Consider the following 15,182-nt stretch of genomic DNA (forward strand, 5'->3'; position numbering starts at 1 on the left):
TCCCTGTATTTAGCACCATCCATCTTTCCCTCGACTCGAATCAGTTTCCCACAGCATGATGCTGCCACCACCATGTTTTACTGTGGGGATGGTGTTCTTGGGGTGATGGGAAGTGTTGTGGTTGCGCTAGACATAGTGTTTTCCTTGGTAGCCGAAAAGTTACATTTTAGTCTCATCTGACCAGAGCACCTTCCTCCATACATTTGGGAGTCGCCCACATGCCTTTTGGCAAACTCAGATCGTGTCTTCTCATTTTTATCACTAAGTAATGGCTTTTTTCTGGCCACTCTTCCATAAAGCCCAGCTCTATGGAGTGTACGGCTTATTGTGGTCACATGCACAGATACACCAGTCTCTGTTGTGGAACTCTGCAGCTCCTTCAGGGTTACCTTTTGGTCTCTGTGCTGCCTCTCTGATTTAATGCCCTCCTTGCCCGGTCTGTGAGTTTTGGTGGGCGGCCCTCTCTTGGCAGGTTTGTTGTGGTACCATGTTCTTTCCATTTGATGATGATGATGATGATGATGATGATGATGATGATGATGATGGATTTGCTGGTGCTCTGGGGGATCATCAAAGATTTGGATATTTTTTTTATAACCCAACCCAGAATTGTACTTCTCAACAACTTTGTCCCTGACTTGTTTGGAGAGCTCCTTTTTGTCTTCATGGTGTGATACCTCTTGCTTAGTGGTGTTGCAGCCTCTGGGGCCTATCAGAAAAGGTGTTTATACTGACAGATCATGTGACACTTAGATTTCACACAGGTGGACTTCATTTCACTAATTATGAGACTTCTGAAGGTAATTGGTTGCACTTTTGAGGGGCTTCATAGCAAAGGGGGTGATTACATATGCACATGCCAATTATCAGAATTTTATTTATAAAGATTCTTGTGTGTGTATATATATATATATGTATGTGTGTGTGTGTGTGTGTGTGTATGTATATGTGTGTGTGTATATATATATATATATATATATATATATATATATATATATAAATATAAAGCCAAGGGGTGTGAATACTTTTGCAAGGTACTGTATCTAATAGCCTACATATAAATGCTCCTTGTTGATCATAGAGCTAAATGAATAAAGGAATTCTCTAATATTGGTGGTAATAATATCACATCTACTTGAGTGGCTTGCGAAAACTTCAGCAATAATGTCCTCCTTTTAATATAAGGCATACTGTAACTGCTGGTTCAGTCCTTTAAAGGTCAGAGAGTCACATATAAATACTTATCTTTTGCTGTCTCATGTGTCACAATTTATTCAATTAATATAATACACATTATTAGTGTGACGCTATTCTATGCTCACAAACCACTGCTGTATGATATCAGTTTTATTCTGACTGATTTCATATGAAGCTCACGGATCACTTTAAGCTGTGCTGCCAATGAATAATGTTAATGCAATGTTAACATCATCCCTACTGAAGTAGCATTATCACCACACGATATCTTTAGGCTGTACTGCCAATTAATAGTGTTGTTGCAATGTTAACATCATCCCCAGTCATGTAGCATTATTACCACAGCTCAGATAATCACCTATTGATAGTAATTAGCTATGTTATTCTGGTAGTTGTTGTTGTGTATTCATGAGCACTCCTAAACTGATCAATTCATATGAAGCTCATAGGTCACTTTAAGCTGTGCTGCCAATGAATAATGTTACTACAATGTTAACAACATCCCTACTCAAGTAGCATTATTACCACACCATATATTTATAGTGGTATAACTTCTGAACTAGTGCAAGCATGATATATACATTTTCATGGGTCCATGTGGTGGACCCACTTGAAACGCCAACGTGCACGTTTCACTGTGTAAACAGCTTTAGTTATTTTAAATCTGTGTTTTTCAGGTCTTCCTTTCCTTTCAATATAAATTGCTGTACCATGAAAAAGTGATGTTAGCAATATCCCTTCTGTCCCGCTGTTAAATAGAAAATATTGTACATTTTACATGTCAATTTGACTTGCGCGAACGGCCATGACCCACCTGCTCAATTGAGCTAGGTGTCCATATACCCAGTCCTCTTTAAGAATACTAAACTTGGTGGGTTTATCTTTCCTATCACCTTTTCACATTAGATGACCGTTCAGATGGCCGTGTAAAAGTCAGGGTCACTAAGATACGGCGGGGCAGCTCTGAGCATCCTGAGAGGAGTGTGAAAGAAATGAGCAGTGAAAACCCACAGCTGAGACACATTGAGAATGTTGTTAAAGACCTGCTTGAAAAGGAAGGCCTGAAGGCAGAAGGTAGGCCCCTCAGCAAATCATGTTGATTTGTCTACTTCTCTTTTTTGTTTGCACTTGGCAGAAAGATCCAGGTTCTTTGGAATTGGAGCGTTATGGTCTGTGCTTTGTAGCAGTAATTGCTTTGCCATTTGATTGGTGTACTTCTGTCTCTTACTCTTGAACCTGTGCAATCTGATTATTCTGCTTAATCTAGTGTGTGTGTCGATGGCTATTTTTCACCCTGGCTTGTAACTCTTAAAAATTATTTCTGGTGGATTTACCTTTTTGTTTTAAAACTGTTTATTTCTTGGGTGTCTAAATAAGCAGGACATACACCAGTAGTGTAGGCCACAATTGAGACACTGTGTTCCCCGGCAAGCCCTAAACTCCTTGACCCATTGAGGGAAGACTCTGCAACAAACTCCTAAATACATTATTGTGCTACACATTACTAACAAACTTTACAAGAACCAAACAAAAAGATCGGCTTAAAATTTATGTGTATAGGAAGAAGGAATAGAGAAAATGACAAATGTAAATGCACATTAAAAAATAACTTCTATTGCATAAATGTACTTCGTTTTGAGGCATAGATACCACTGATTGAATTTTTAATCTAAAGAAAACACTCTATATTCAACTCCTCAATTAGTTAGGGGTACTATATTCAAAAAATGAATGCAAAATGATTCCTTTTGAAAAATAAATTCTGATCACCGCCTCTCTTCAGTGGAGGAATGTGGTCAATAGCCATGAAATGAAAGTCAGTCATTGTGTTTAATTTGTAACAAAGTTGCTTGTATCTGGCGGAGTGTTATGGGGTCCGTACATCTGAGTTGAATTGCCACAATTCCCGGGAAATTTAACATTCGTGTTCACTCTAGAGTGAACAGTGGGCAGAGTGCCGTCTGGAGAAGGGGCAGTTCTGCACTTGTCGAAGCCTGAAAAGGGGAGCGTGGCCACTCTGGGAGGTGGTGTGGCTTCATGGCACGCCGCTTGTATGTCACTCTAGGGGGCATGCCATGGGGATGTCTGAGGGCAGGCTTTCAGTGAAACAGCCTAGTGGGAACACTATTCAACATGTTGTACAATAAATATCAATTCCCTGATCCCCGACCCAAACACCATCGGAATTGGCAAGTCGGGGATATTTTACATGTCAAATTTCCTCGATCTGCTGATGGATCACTGATCATCGATGGCCGCAGAGCAGGGAATCGGGGCTGTACATGATGTTCATAGACCAATCCTTTTTTATTTTTATTGAAAATTGGAATAGGATAATTCTCTAAGCATTCGCATGGTTTTCTCTACACAAATCATATTGCAGGGACAAATAATCAAACAACAAATTTATTGTATCATGTAAAATGTTTAATGGAATATTGTTGATAGAAGTGGGATCATAAAAGCAATCTCCTCTTCTCACCCATGGTAATTGAATACCCACACCAACTTTGTCCCTGATTCAGAGCCGGACGCTCTGAAAGAGCGCTCGCTCTGAATCTGGGCGTTTTTTTTTTTTTTTTGTGCTGCCTCCTGGCCACCCACAGCTATTGCGAGCGGCCAGGATGATGGTCGCGATGGTCAAGACCATCGCGACCCTCGGGCTTGCGATGAGACCCTTGTGGTAGGGTCTCGTGGTCGCATGCCCCAGAGAGCTTCTGGCTCTAATAGAGCCGGGAGCTCTCCCACTGACATCACTTGTGATGTCAGTGGGGCCGCCCATAAATGGCAGGTGTTCGCTTGTGAAGCCACCCCCAGCCACACCTACCAAACGGAGCGAGCTGTAACTCACCATCGACAGCTCGCCCCCTTTGGTGCGAGACCCGGAGCGACGGAGCCGGCTCCGTCGTGCGCATGCCCACTGGGCAAACATCGACCCAGTTGCGAGCACTCAGCGCTTGCGACCGGGTCTGAATCAGGCCCTTTATTTCTTAACAGCTTAATTGGCTAAACGATATATCACGACTTTACGTTTCTCCAGTGGCTGCTAGTTATACACTGGAGGGGTGCTTTATTTACATTTCCCAGTTCTGCCTGGGAATTGGGAAAGTCAACATTGGTGTTCACTCTAGAGTGAAGAGCAGGGAGGGTGCAGGCGGGAGAAGGGGCACTTCTGCGTGTGCTGAAGCCGCTCAAACTCCCAAAAAGAAGACGTTGCAACTCTGGGAGGGGGTGTGGCTTCATGGCATGATGCAGCCACCCCTTATAATGCGCTCTACCAATGTTTTTTCTCTGTAAGTGACACTGTTCAGTACAACACTATGGTCCGTATTCAATTAGAGGCGAAAAGCCATGATCGGTGAAAAGCTTTCGCTGATGCGTGGCTTTCGCCTGTTTCTGAAGTATCTCTGTATTCAATTCCAGGACATTTTTGTCTAGGTGAAAACTTCATATGCAGAAACAGGTGAAAAAGTTTCTCCATCAAAAGGCAGGAGAAAAGAAGTGCAAAATCCATATTTTGGGGTACAAATGTGGGGACTTGGTTCAGAACCCTTTGAACACCCACCCTAATGACCAATTAAGAGAAAACATTTTTTTTTGCCTAATTCCCCCCTTAATTTTTGAGACGAACACTTAAGTGTTGGAAAATGGGTCTAAAATACTGGGACAGTTATTTTTGGGGGCTGTATGGATGGGGCAGGTGTGTTTAGGATTGGAGGTGGCTGCAGCAGGTGTATTTTTATCATTTTTTAAATCTGCACTTTATAGACTCCAAAATATACTAGTAGCTATTTTAATATACCAATTTAACTACAGCAATTCTCTTCTCCCCCCAAAAAATGCTTTCCATTTCTCCACACTTATGCAGATATGCATATAACAGCCCTTTGACTCAATTTAAGTAACCTAATTTTTATTTTTAACTTTTATTAGTATTAATACATTTCTATATTGATACCCCGGTGAGTTAGGCCATGTTGGGGGTTCAGACTGATTCTCCCCCCCCCCCCAAAAAAAAAAAAACCCTGTCCTTTTCGCCAGTTCCGCTATTCGCTGCATTCATCAATATGCGTTTTCACCTGTTGTACAATTGAATAGGGCTAAAAGCGGGTGCGGGCATTGAGTAAGCAGGCGAAAACTTTGCCTCAAAACACGCCAATGTGGTGAAAACATTGTGCTTTTCGCCAATCTCTGCTTTTCTTGGCTTATTGAATCCGCTCCTGTATCATGGACAGAGCAGGAACATGTATGTACTCTCTTGTGACAGGCATTTGACGGTACAATGCTGACGCTTTTTCCAGTTTTGCTTCTGTCCTGCCTTTCAGCTATTTCTTATTAGGTTGCATATCTGACACAAGGATTGAGCAATGATGTTACTGATGCTTGTTGCTGCTTTAGTCATCTTAAAAGGGGTCTTTTTAATTTAAATTCACTTGTTGCAGTTCAACCCGTTCACCTGAATCTGGTCCTAGCAGCAAGGGGTTAACTGTATTCATCACCCAAGTAAATTTCCCCCAAGCTTCATATTTCTCTCTTTGCTTTTAACCAGTGTGAGTGTGGACGGAAGGGGGAGGGAGAGGGGTTACTGAATAATCCCATAGACAGAGGGGAGAGAGAGCTGTCAAAAGATAAAAGAAAAAAAAAAAAAAGACACCGATTCTGCAGTTTAATTATCATAGATCTGTATGGGAGAAAATAACAAGAAGCCGCTAAATACCTCCCTCTCTGGAGTTCCTCAGTCACTACTGCAAATTGAAGGAAGATGTCAGCAGGGGGCGTCTGTGTATTTAGTTTATTTCCTCACACGCACTCTTTGGCCAGAATTAGCATTATATCAACTAAAACACTTGGGATGGTTTCTAGGTGCCAGGATTCCTGGTGCATTTATAGCTCATAACCCATAAAAAGTCTACCTAATTAAAAACCAAATAAAATTGGTCAATTCCATGGACACACATAAGTAAAAACCAATAGGTCTGTTATACAGATTTAATTTTAGGGTTCCTATTTGCTTTCCTCAGAAGTAACTGCATCTTTTTTTAATTGTTACACTACTAGAATGTCTCGACTTGTAGGTGCCAGTGACAAAACAGTACAGATTTATCCTTATACATCTTTGCTGCAGTCGCGCTAAAAGGCCCCTCTAGCCGCGCCAGGTCCCGCGAAACTCTGCTAGCACCGGGCGTCTCTGTGTCTTTTTTTTGCCAAAAATGTCTGTCGCAATAGGATGCAACTATTATTCACCAACAGACTGTGCTGACTAATTTGATATGCAACACTTGTATATCTGTGTGACTGAGTCTCTGCATCTGTATATGTAGTGCTACAATGTAGTGGCCGCAACATTTTCATTCCAAGTTCCATTGTGGTTCTACAGGTTTCGGTGCACACAGATATACAGGTGTCACATATCAAGTCATCAGCAGAGTCTGCTGGTGCATACTAGTCGCGTCGGGTTGCAGCTTAGACACATTTTCTGGAAAAAGACGCCCAACGCTAGCACTGGACCTGGCAGCTCAGTCACGGCAGACAAGTTGCGCTGCGTGTCATATTTAGGCTAGATTATGAGAACACATCTGTATGTGACACAAAAGTGGATTCTCAAACAGTTCAGGAATAGATATTTTGCAAACCATATTGCTATGTACTAGCAAAATATTAGTTGCTAGTGTCTAGCCTGCAAATGTGTGCTTTCGGGAACTTTTTAACTGGAGTTGGGAACCACTGTTCTAGAGGATTTGTCGAGTAAAACATGAGTAACATTGGGTTTTTCACTGGCTGTTTGCATATTTGAAAATTAAAAACCATGATGATTATGTTCCCCAACAGGTAAAATAGAGATTAAAATCCTTACAGGTGCTTTTGGTGATGATGACGATGGGCACTGGCTTTCAGATGAGGACACAAAGAACCTGAAAGATATATTTTTTAACATACTGGTATGTATGCTTTTCCTGTGCAATTTAATGTTTCGGTGAGTAGATGCAACAAAATTTCCTAATTTCATACCCCATTGGGTTAGGTGACTCTCCAGCAACTGTGGAACCGGAAGTCCCATCAACCCCTACCAGGCACTAGCCATAGGGTGTCTAACTGACAGATACATTTAGGCTCTACCACAAGTGAACACTAGATTGCCTGCTTTACAAAAACAAGTCGATGATTCTAGTTTAGTAGGGGAATTTCCCAAAACAACTTAGGACCGTATTCAATTTGAGGCCTTAAGTCCGGATTTGCGGTAATTTACCGCCGATGACGTCATTATCGCCTGTTTTCGTTTTCCTCCGTATTCAATTTGAAAGACTTTCCGCCTAGGCGTTAAGTCAATGCAATGTAATAGGCGTTAAAGTATCGCCTATGAATGGCAGGCGTTAAAAAGTGCAGTTTTGGGGTGCAACATTTCGGGAACCCCCATGCAGCCTTCAGACAGTCCCCCAAAGGTAATATGTGTAAAAAAAAATGGAATTTGAAAAAGGGGGGTAAAAGAAAAAAAAGTTGGGGGACAAAGTTAAAAAATAGCGAACTTGACTCTAAGTATGCCCCAAGTGTTTTTTTCATTGCAGCTGTTTGCGGCAGGAGGTTTTTCACATTTTTTTTAACCTCACTTTAGTGAGTTTAAAATATGCTGACCCCCATTTTCAAGTTCCCCAAACCTGATGGGCATAGTTATTTTCCCCCCAAAAAATCTTCTAAATGCTCTTCTGCAGCACTTTCTTCAAAGCCGCAGTTATTCACCTGCCGAGGCTATTCGAAACCCGGACTTCCTTCAGTAGTTAAAAATGGGGGTACCCATAGTGATCCCCAATGTCTACACATCTTTAGTGGGGTCCCTAGAATATTTCCCGAAAATTCCCGTTTTTTTTTTAACCTGTAAAAAAAATTTGTAAAAATTTACAAAAAAAAATGACATTAGGTCCCCCCCCAAAAGCCAAACCAGCCCCAGGCTTGCCAGCCGGTGGTGGTTTCTAAAAATACGGGGAACAAAATGTGTAGGGTTCCAACGTATTTTAGAAACCAACACCAGGCTGCAGGGACTAGTGCTGGTTTTAAATATAGGGGGCAAAAACGACGTTATAAACCAGCACCAGACCCAACCGACCGGGGTGTAATGCCACAGCCCGGAGACCTAATCACCGGGACTCCAGGTCCAAAGCATTACACCCGAAGTCGGTCAGCGCAAGCCGGTGATCTCGGGGGAGTCTGGTACACCCCAAAAAAGGATCCCCCCTCTCCCGAGCACCACAGGCTTTTGCTGAAGCCTGGGGCTCTTCCCCATACCCCTTGCTTGGTGGGTATGGGGGTAATAGGGGGGCCAAATTATGTAACACTATTGTACTTTACAGTGGAACTACAAGTGCCAGCATGCCTGCCATTTTGCACTTGTGGAACTACAAGTGCCAGCAGACATGCGGCACCTGTAATTTCACTGTAAAATAAATAGTTAAAAAAAGACAAAACACACACACCGTGTCCAGTATAAGTTTATTACACACACCTACCCATTCACACATACTTACCTATACCAGATGTTCGGTCCCCTTGTCCACGTAGAATATCCAAAAAACATGGCCCTGCAAAGAAAAAAATCATACTCCCCTCTATCCTGGCGCTGGTCTCCGCAGTAATCCACGTACTTGGCAAAAAAAAACAACCAATACCCGACCAACGAACGAGCTATGAATATGTGTGTTCCCACCAGGGCCGGCCCTAGCCCAAATTTTTTGGTAAGCAAGTATATTTTTTGGCGCCCCCCCCTATGCAGTGCCCCTTTTACAGTGCCACCGGTAGTGGTCCCCCCTGTGCAGTGCCGCTTGTGCTCCCAGTAGTATTCCCCTTATATAGTGCCCCCAGTAGTAGTCCCCCTATGCAGTGCCCCCAGTAGTGGTACCCCCTATGCAGTGCCCCTTTTACAGTGCCCCCCCCTGTGCAGTGCCCCTTGTGCCCCCAGTAGTATTCCCCTTATATAGTGTATATAGTGCCCCAGTAGTACTCCCCCCCCCCCCCCCCATCTCCCCCTCCCCCCCCCTTACCCCCCATCCCCTATGCAGTGCCCCCAGTAGTGGTACCCACTATGCAGTGCCCTTTATATAGTGCCCTCAGTAGTGGTATCCACTATGCAGTGCCCTTTATATAGTGCCCTCAGTAGTGGTATCCACTATGCAGTGCCCTTTATATAGTGCCCCCAGTAGTGGTCCCCCCCCTTGTAGTGCTCCCTAGTAGTGGTGTCCCCCCCCCTTGTAGTGCCCACTAGTAGTGGTCCCCCCCCCTTGTAGTGCCCCTAGTAGTGGTCCCCCCCCCTTGTAGTGCCCCTAGTAGTGGTCCCCCCCCTTGTAGTGCCCCTAGTAGTGGTCCCCCCCCCTTGTAGTGCCCCCCAGTAGTATTACCCCCTGTAGTGTCCCCAGTAGTATTACCCCCTGTAGTGGCCCCAGTAGTATTACCCCCTGTAGTGTCCCCAGTAGTATTACCCCCTGTAGTGGCCCCAGTAGTATTACCCCCTGTAGTGTCCCCAGTAGTATTCCCCCCCTAGTAATTCCCCCTTGTAGTGCCCCCCAGTAGTATTACCCCCTGTAGTGGCCCCAGTAGTAATCCCCCCCTTGTAGTGGCCCCAGTAGTAATCCCCCCCTTGTAGTGGCCCCAGTAGTAATCCCCCCTAGTAGTGCCCCCCAGTAGTATTCCCCCCCCTTGTAGTGGCCCCAGTAGTAATCCCCCCCCCTTGTAGTGGCCCCAGTAGTAATCCCCCCCCCTTGTAGTGGCCCCAGTAGTAATCCCCCCCCCCCCTTGTAGTGGCCCCAGTAGTAATCCCCCCCCCCTTGTAGTGGCCCCAGTAGTAATCCCCCCCCTTGTAGTGGCCCCAGTAGTAATCCCCCCCCCCCCCTTGTAGTGGCCCCAGTAGTAATCCCCCCCCCCCTTGTGGTGGCCCCAGTAGTAATCCCCCCCTTGTGGTGGCCCCAGTAGTAATCCCCCCCTTGTGGTGGCCCCAGTAGTAATCCCCCCCTTGTGGTGGCCCCAGTAGTAATCCCCCCCCTGTAGTGCCCCCCGTAGTATTTCCCCCCTAGTAATCCCCCCTTGTAGTGCCCCCCAGTAGTATTACCCCCTTGTAGTGCCCCCCAGTAGTATTACCCCCCTGTAGTGCCCCCCAGTAGTATTACCCCCCTGTAGTGTCCCCAGTAGTATTACCCCCCTGTAGTGTCCCCAGTAGTATTACCCCCCTGTAGTGTCCCCAGTAGTATTACCCCCCTGTAGTGTCCCCAGTAGTATTACCCCCCTGTAGTGTCCCCAGTAGTATTACCCCCCTGTAGTGTCCCCAGTAGTATTACCCCCCTGTAGTGTCCCCAGTAGTATTACCCCCCTGTAGTGTCCCCAGTAGTATTACCCCCCTGTAGTGTCCCCAGTAGTATTACCCCCCTGTAGTGTCATAAGTAGTATTCCCCCCCTAGTAATCCCCCCTTGTAGTGCCCCCCAGTAGTATTACCCCCTGTAGTGTCATAAGTAGTATTCTCCACCTCCCACCTTGTAGTGCCCCCGCAGTAGAGACGTAATGAAAATTTAAAAAAAAAAACACCTGAAACCCGCTCCTGGTCCCGCTGCCGATGCCAGCTGCTCCGTCCGCCGCTTTGCATCATGACGTGACGTCACTCCCATTACCCACTGCGGGAGCCGGAAGATGTCCGGCTCCGGCAGTGGGAGCAGCAGCCGATGAGTCTGTCTGACTCTCATCAGCTGCTAAAGCAAACACACAGCTGCCGGCGGCTGTGTGTTTGTGCTGTGTAGCGCTGACCGAACTCCGTCCGGTCAGCGCTACACACGCGGTGCAGCTGTGTCACAGAGACACAGTCTGCACCGCGGCCCACATGGTACGCAGCTGAGGCGCCCTTCACTATGTGGCGCCTTACGCAGCTGCGTACCATGCGCAACGGGAGAACCGGCCCTGGTTCCAGCGCATACTCATAGCTCCCGAATACCAGCTGACGGCACATCCACGGAGCTGGCAGTCCTGAGAGCCAATCAGTGGCCGTGCTGACTGTAGAGTGGCCGCTGATAGGCTCCGGCTACTGACAGTTCCCACGTGGGCCAGTCACACCACGTGGGAACTGTCAGTAGCCGGAGCCAATCAGCGGCCACTCTACAGTCAGCGCGGCCGCTGATTGGCTCTCAGGACTGCCAGCTCCGTGGATGTGCTGTCAGCTGGCATTCGGGAGCTATGAGTATGCGTGGGAACACACATATTCATAGCTCGTTCGTTGGTCGGGTATTCGTTTTTTCTTTTTGCCAAGTATGTGGATTACTGCGGAGACCAGCACCAGGATAGAGGTGAGTATGATTTTTTTCTTTGCAGGGCCATGTTTTTTGGATATTCTACGTGGACAAGGGGACCGAACATCTGGTACAGGTAAGTATGTGTGAATGGGTAGGTGTGTATAATAAACTTATACTGGACACGGTGTGTGTGTGTTTTTTGTCTTTTTTTTAACTATTTTACAGTGAAATTACAGGTGCCGCATGTCTGCTGCAAAATGGCACATATGCTGGCACTTGTAGTTCCATTGTAAAGTACAATAGTGTTACATTATTTGGCCCCCCTATTACCCCCATACCCACCACTCCAGGGGTATGGGGATGAGCCCCAGGCTTCAGCGTAAGCCTGTGGTGCTTGGGAGAGGGGGACCCTTTTTTGGGGGGTCCCCGACTCCCCCGAGATCACCGGCTTGCACTGACTGACTTGGGGTGTAATGCTTCGAACCTGGTCCCTGCAGCCTGGTGTTGGTTTCTAAAATATGGTGGAACCCTACACATTTTGTTCCCCGTATTTTTAGAAACCACCACTGGCTGGCAAGCCTGGGGCTGGTTTGGCTTTTGGGGGGGGGGGACCTTATGTCATTTTTTTTTGTAATTTTTTACAATTTTTTTTTTCTTACAGGTTAAAAAAAAACGTGAATTTTCGGGAAATCTTCTAGGGACCCCCCTAAAGATGTGTAGACATTGGGTATCACTATGGGTACCCCCATTTTTATCTCCTGAAGGAAGTCGGGATTTCTAATAGCCGCGCCAGGAAAAAACTATTTAAAAACCCAACTTTCTTTTGCAGGCAAAAGCAGGGGTACCCATAGTGATCCCCCATCTGGACATCTTTAGGGGGGTTCCAGGCATATTTCCTGAAAATACCCGTTTTTTTTTTTTTTTTCTTCGTAATTGGGGTTAAGGGTCATTTAAAAAAAAAAAAAAACAGTGAACTAAAGTTTAGATTTGGGGTTTAGGGGTGCAGGCTTATAAAAATTAGCCTGTACTTTTGGGAATGCCCCCTTAAAACGAAATGTTGCTAAAAAAAAATAATAAAAAAAAAATCGGGACACCTCCAAAAAAAAAAATAATGCAAAACAAAAAGCTAAACTAACGAAAGTAATACTGGTGGGGTCCCCAAGTATGTGGAAGGTGTTTTTTTTTTTTTTATTGCGCAGAGTAGCGGTAGGTGTATTTTTGCAGAATTTATAAAATTACCTTTAGGGACTTAAAAATATCATAGTACCCATTTTCATGTACCCCAAGTTTGATGGGACCACTTTTAAAAACGAAAAAAAAAGCTAAATGCTCTTCTACATCACTTCTTCAATGTCGGGAAAAAAACACCAGCCGCCGCTATTTAAAAACCCCGACTTTCTTCTGCAGGCAAAAACGGTGGTACCCATAGTGATCCCCGAGGTCTGGACATCGTTAGGGGGGTCCTACAATTTTTTCCCAAAAATTCCCGTTTGTTTTCGCCGATCAAAGTATTGCCGGAGCCGTTTTCGCTTACTTTCAAATTGGATACGCGGGTACGCGCGCAACACTTTAACGCCTGGAAAACAGGCGAAGCCAGCGTTAAGTCCAGGCCGTGTTAAGTTAACGCGGCTCGGCTCAAATTGAATACGAGCCTTAATATTATAAATCTCTACTGCCGAATGGATTGTAATACTCGTACTAAAAAAGTGATGGCTGCTACATTATTTACAGTTTTGTAGGTAAACTTAACTGCACATTTCTCTTACACATACATCGGCCGTGTTTGAACTGTTAAATTAGGCTTTCATGACTGATACATATACAGTTACTTTGATTATGGATGCAAGGTATTGAGTTAACAATACTGTGTGTTCTTTACCTTCTCATGATTTAGTACACCTAAACATCAATAATGTTTGCATTATTCTAGATTCAAGGTTCAGAGGATGCTCACAAAGAACAGAAGCGGCAGCAACAGCTCGAGGATAATTATCGTTTTGTCTGGAACAAAAATGACGATTCACAAAGCACCAGTGCTTCTACGGATTCGGACGATGTGGACTTCTAACATGGATTTATAAGAAATTAACCAGCACCTACCAGGGTCTCAATCTTGCCATGTGGATTCGAGCTTCATAATAAACCTTTTTAGGATAATGTGCTGCATTAAGGAAATGGGATTTTCCCAACCTGTGGAACGATGCAGAGGCTTCAAGCTTAGTTTACAACCAGAGTTTGTTGGCTTGCTGGATCAAAACAATAGGAGAATAAAAACAAATCTGAATTTATTTTGATTTATTTTTCTTTTAGCTTTTCTGAAGTGAGGAAGGCAGGTTTATCCACAAGATTAACAAATATGATAACTGATTAGTCTCACCCACTGGTATGAACATACTGTATTTTCATTTGGAATAGTGCTTTTGGTATTGACGGCCTTTCCCATCTACTGTGAATTCTCTCCGGTTGAAAAATTTTCTACCCATATAGGAATATTTCCTAGGTGTACAGAAATGTGTGTATATATAAGAGATCTATTACTCAAGGAGAAGAAAAATTGTATTTCCTGTAAAGGAAAGGGCAGCTATTTTATCCAGGAAGATTGCAAACTTTGCTATTGTATAGCTCAGGAAATAATAGATTTTGTTTTTAGGGTTTGGAAGTCTTCACAAAGACTAAAATTCTCCAGTCTACCATTGCCATAAATGAAGCATTAAAGAATTAGAGAAAATCTTCATCTCATTTTAAATGCATTTCTGACAGTTTTATTGGTGTTAAGGATAGTATATTCTATAATGATGGGCATAGACTGTACAATTATCTGTCAGACATCTGTCCAATCTAGCTGGTTGAAATAAAAACCTGGTAATGTATGGAAGCAAATGATGATTGTTCAAATTAGTTAAACTCGTTTGATTTAACCAATTTGTCTGAACAACCTTTTTTGTCGGTTTTCCAGTATTTGTGAGCAAATGCTCGATTGTCATTTGTTCCCATACATTACCAGATTTTCATTCCAATCATCCAAACTGGACAGATGTCTGACAGATAATTGTATAGTGTATGCCCAAATAAACAGTTGCTCATTGTATCCTGCAGGAGAATCCCATCTTGATTTCATTTTTGCAGAGTTGAAGGGAATAAAAATCATGCTCCACAGTCCTGCTAAATTGTGTAATTTTACAACAACAGTCTTTTTTTGTTTCATTTTGTTCTTTTATTGTTGCAAGAGTCAAGTTGTTTTTCCTTTTTTTTTTTTTTTTTTTCTTTTTTTTTTTGCTTTTCTGAGGTCTAAAATTATTTTGTTAATTTTGTCTTATGTCGAGATATTTATTACAATAAAATGCTTTTACTTTTATTTTATCTTTTTATCTGAACACTCATCAGCATAGTGGAAAGTCTGGAATTATTTTAATGCAAAAGGTCAAGATGTGCCATACAGTTGCTTGTTTATCAGTTAGCATTCCTTATGCTGGGCATACACAGCAAGATAAAATGTCTGTCAGCAGGGCTGCCATCAGAAATTGTGGGGCACCGGGACTGACAGAATAGGCAGGCCCCCCCCCCCCCCCTGTTATTGAATGTGCAGCCAGGCCCTGCATTTTTATTACCTTGCCCCCTCCCCTTATTGAATGTGCAGCCAGGCCCTGCATTTTTATTACCTTGCCCCCTCCCCTTATTGAATGTGCAGCCAGGCCCTGCATTTTTATTACCTTGCCCCCTCCCCTTAT

The 15,182-nt window shown here is 44.0% G+C and overlaps 1 protein-coding gene across 2 annotated transcripts in view; it reads left to right on the top strand.

Moving 5' to 3' along the window:
* The window catches only part of OS9 (OS9 endoplasmic reticulum lectin), a 68,350-nt gene extending 54,608 nt beyond the window's left edge, over positions 1-13,742 (top strand). The window contains exons 13-15 of one of the 2 annotated variants that reach the window (XM_088465917.1): positions 2,104-2,271; positions 7,027-7,136; positions 13,385-13,742. In XM_088465917.1, the coding sequence (XP_088322043.1) occupies positions 2,104-2,271; positions 7,027-7,136; positions 13,385-13,522 (416 nt within the window). In that variant the 3' untranslated portion in view covers positions 13,523-13,742. The remainder of the gene's footprint in view (positions 1-2,103; positions 2,272-7,026; positions 7,137-13,384) is intronic. The other variant, XM_088465918.1, reaches the window with a different exon arrangement.
* Positions 13,743-15,182: the final 1,440 nt, after the last annotated feature.

The sequence above is a fragment of the Taudactylus pleione genome, unplaced genomic scaffold, assembly GCF_031769625.1.
Source record: "Taudactylus pleione unplaced genomic scaffold, aTauple2 ptg000065l, whole genome shotgun sequence".
NCBI classification, from domain to species: Eukaryota; Metazoa; Chordata; class Amphibia; order Anura; family Myobatrachidae; genus Taudactylus; species Taudactylus pleione.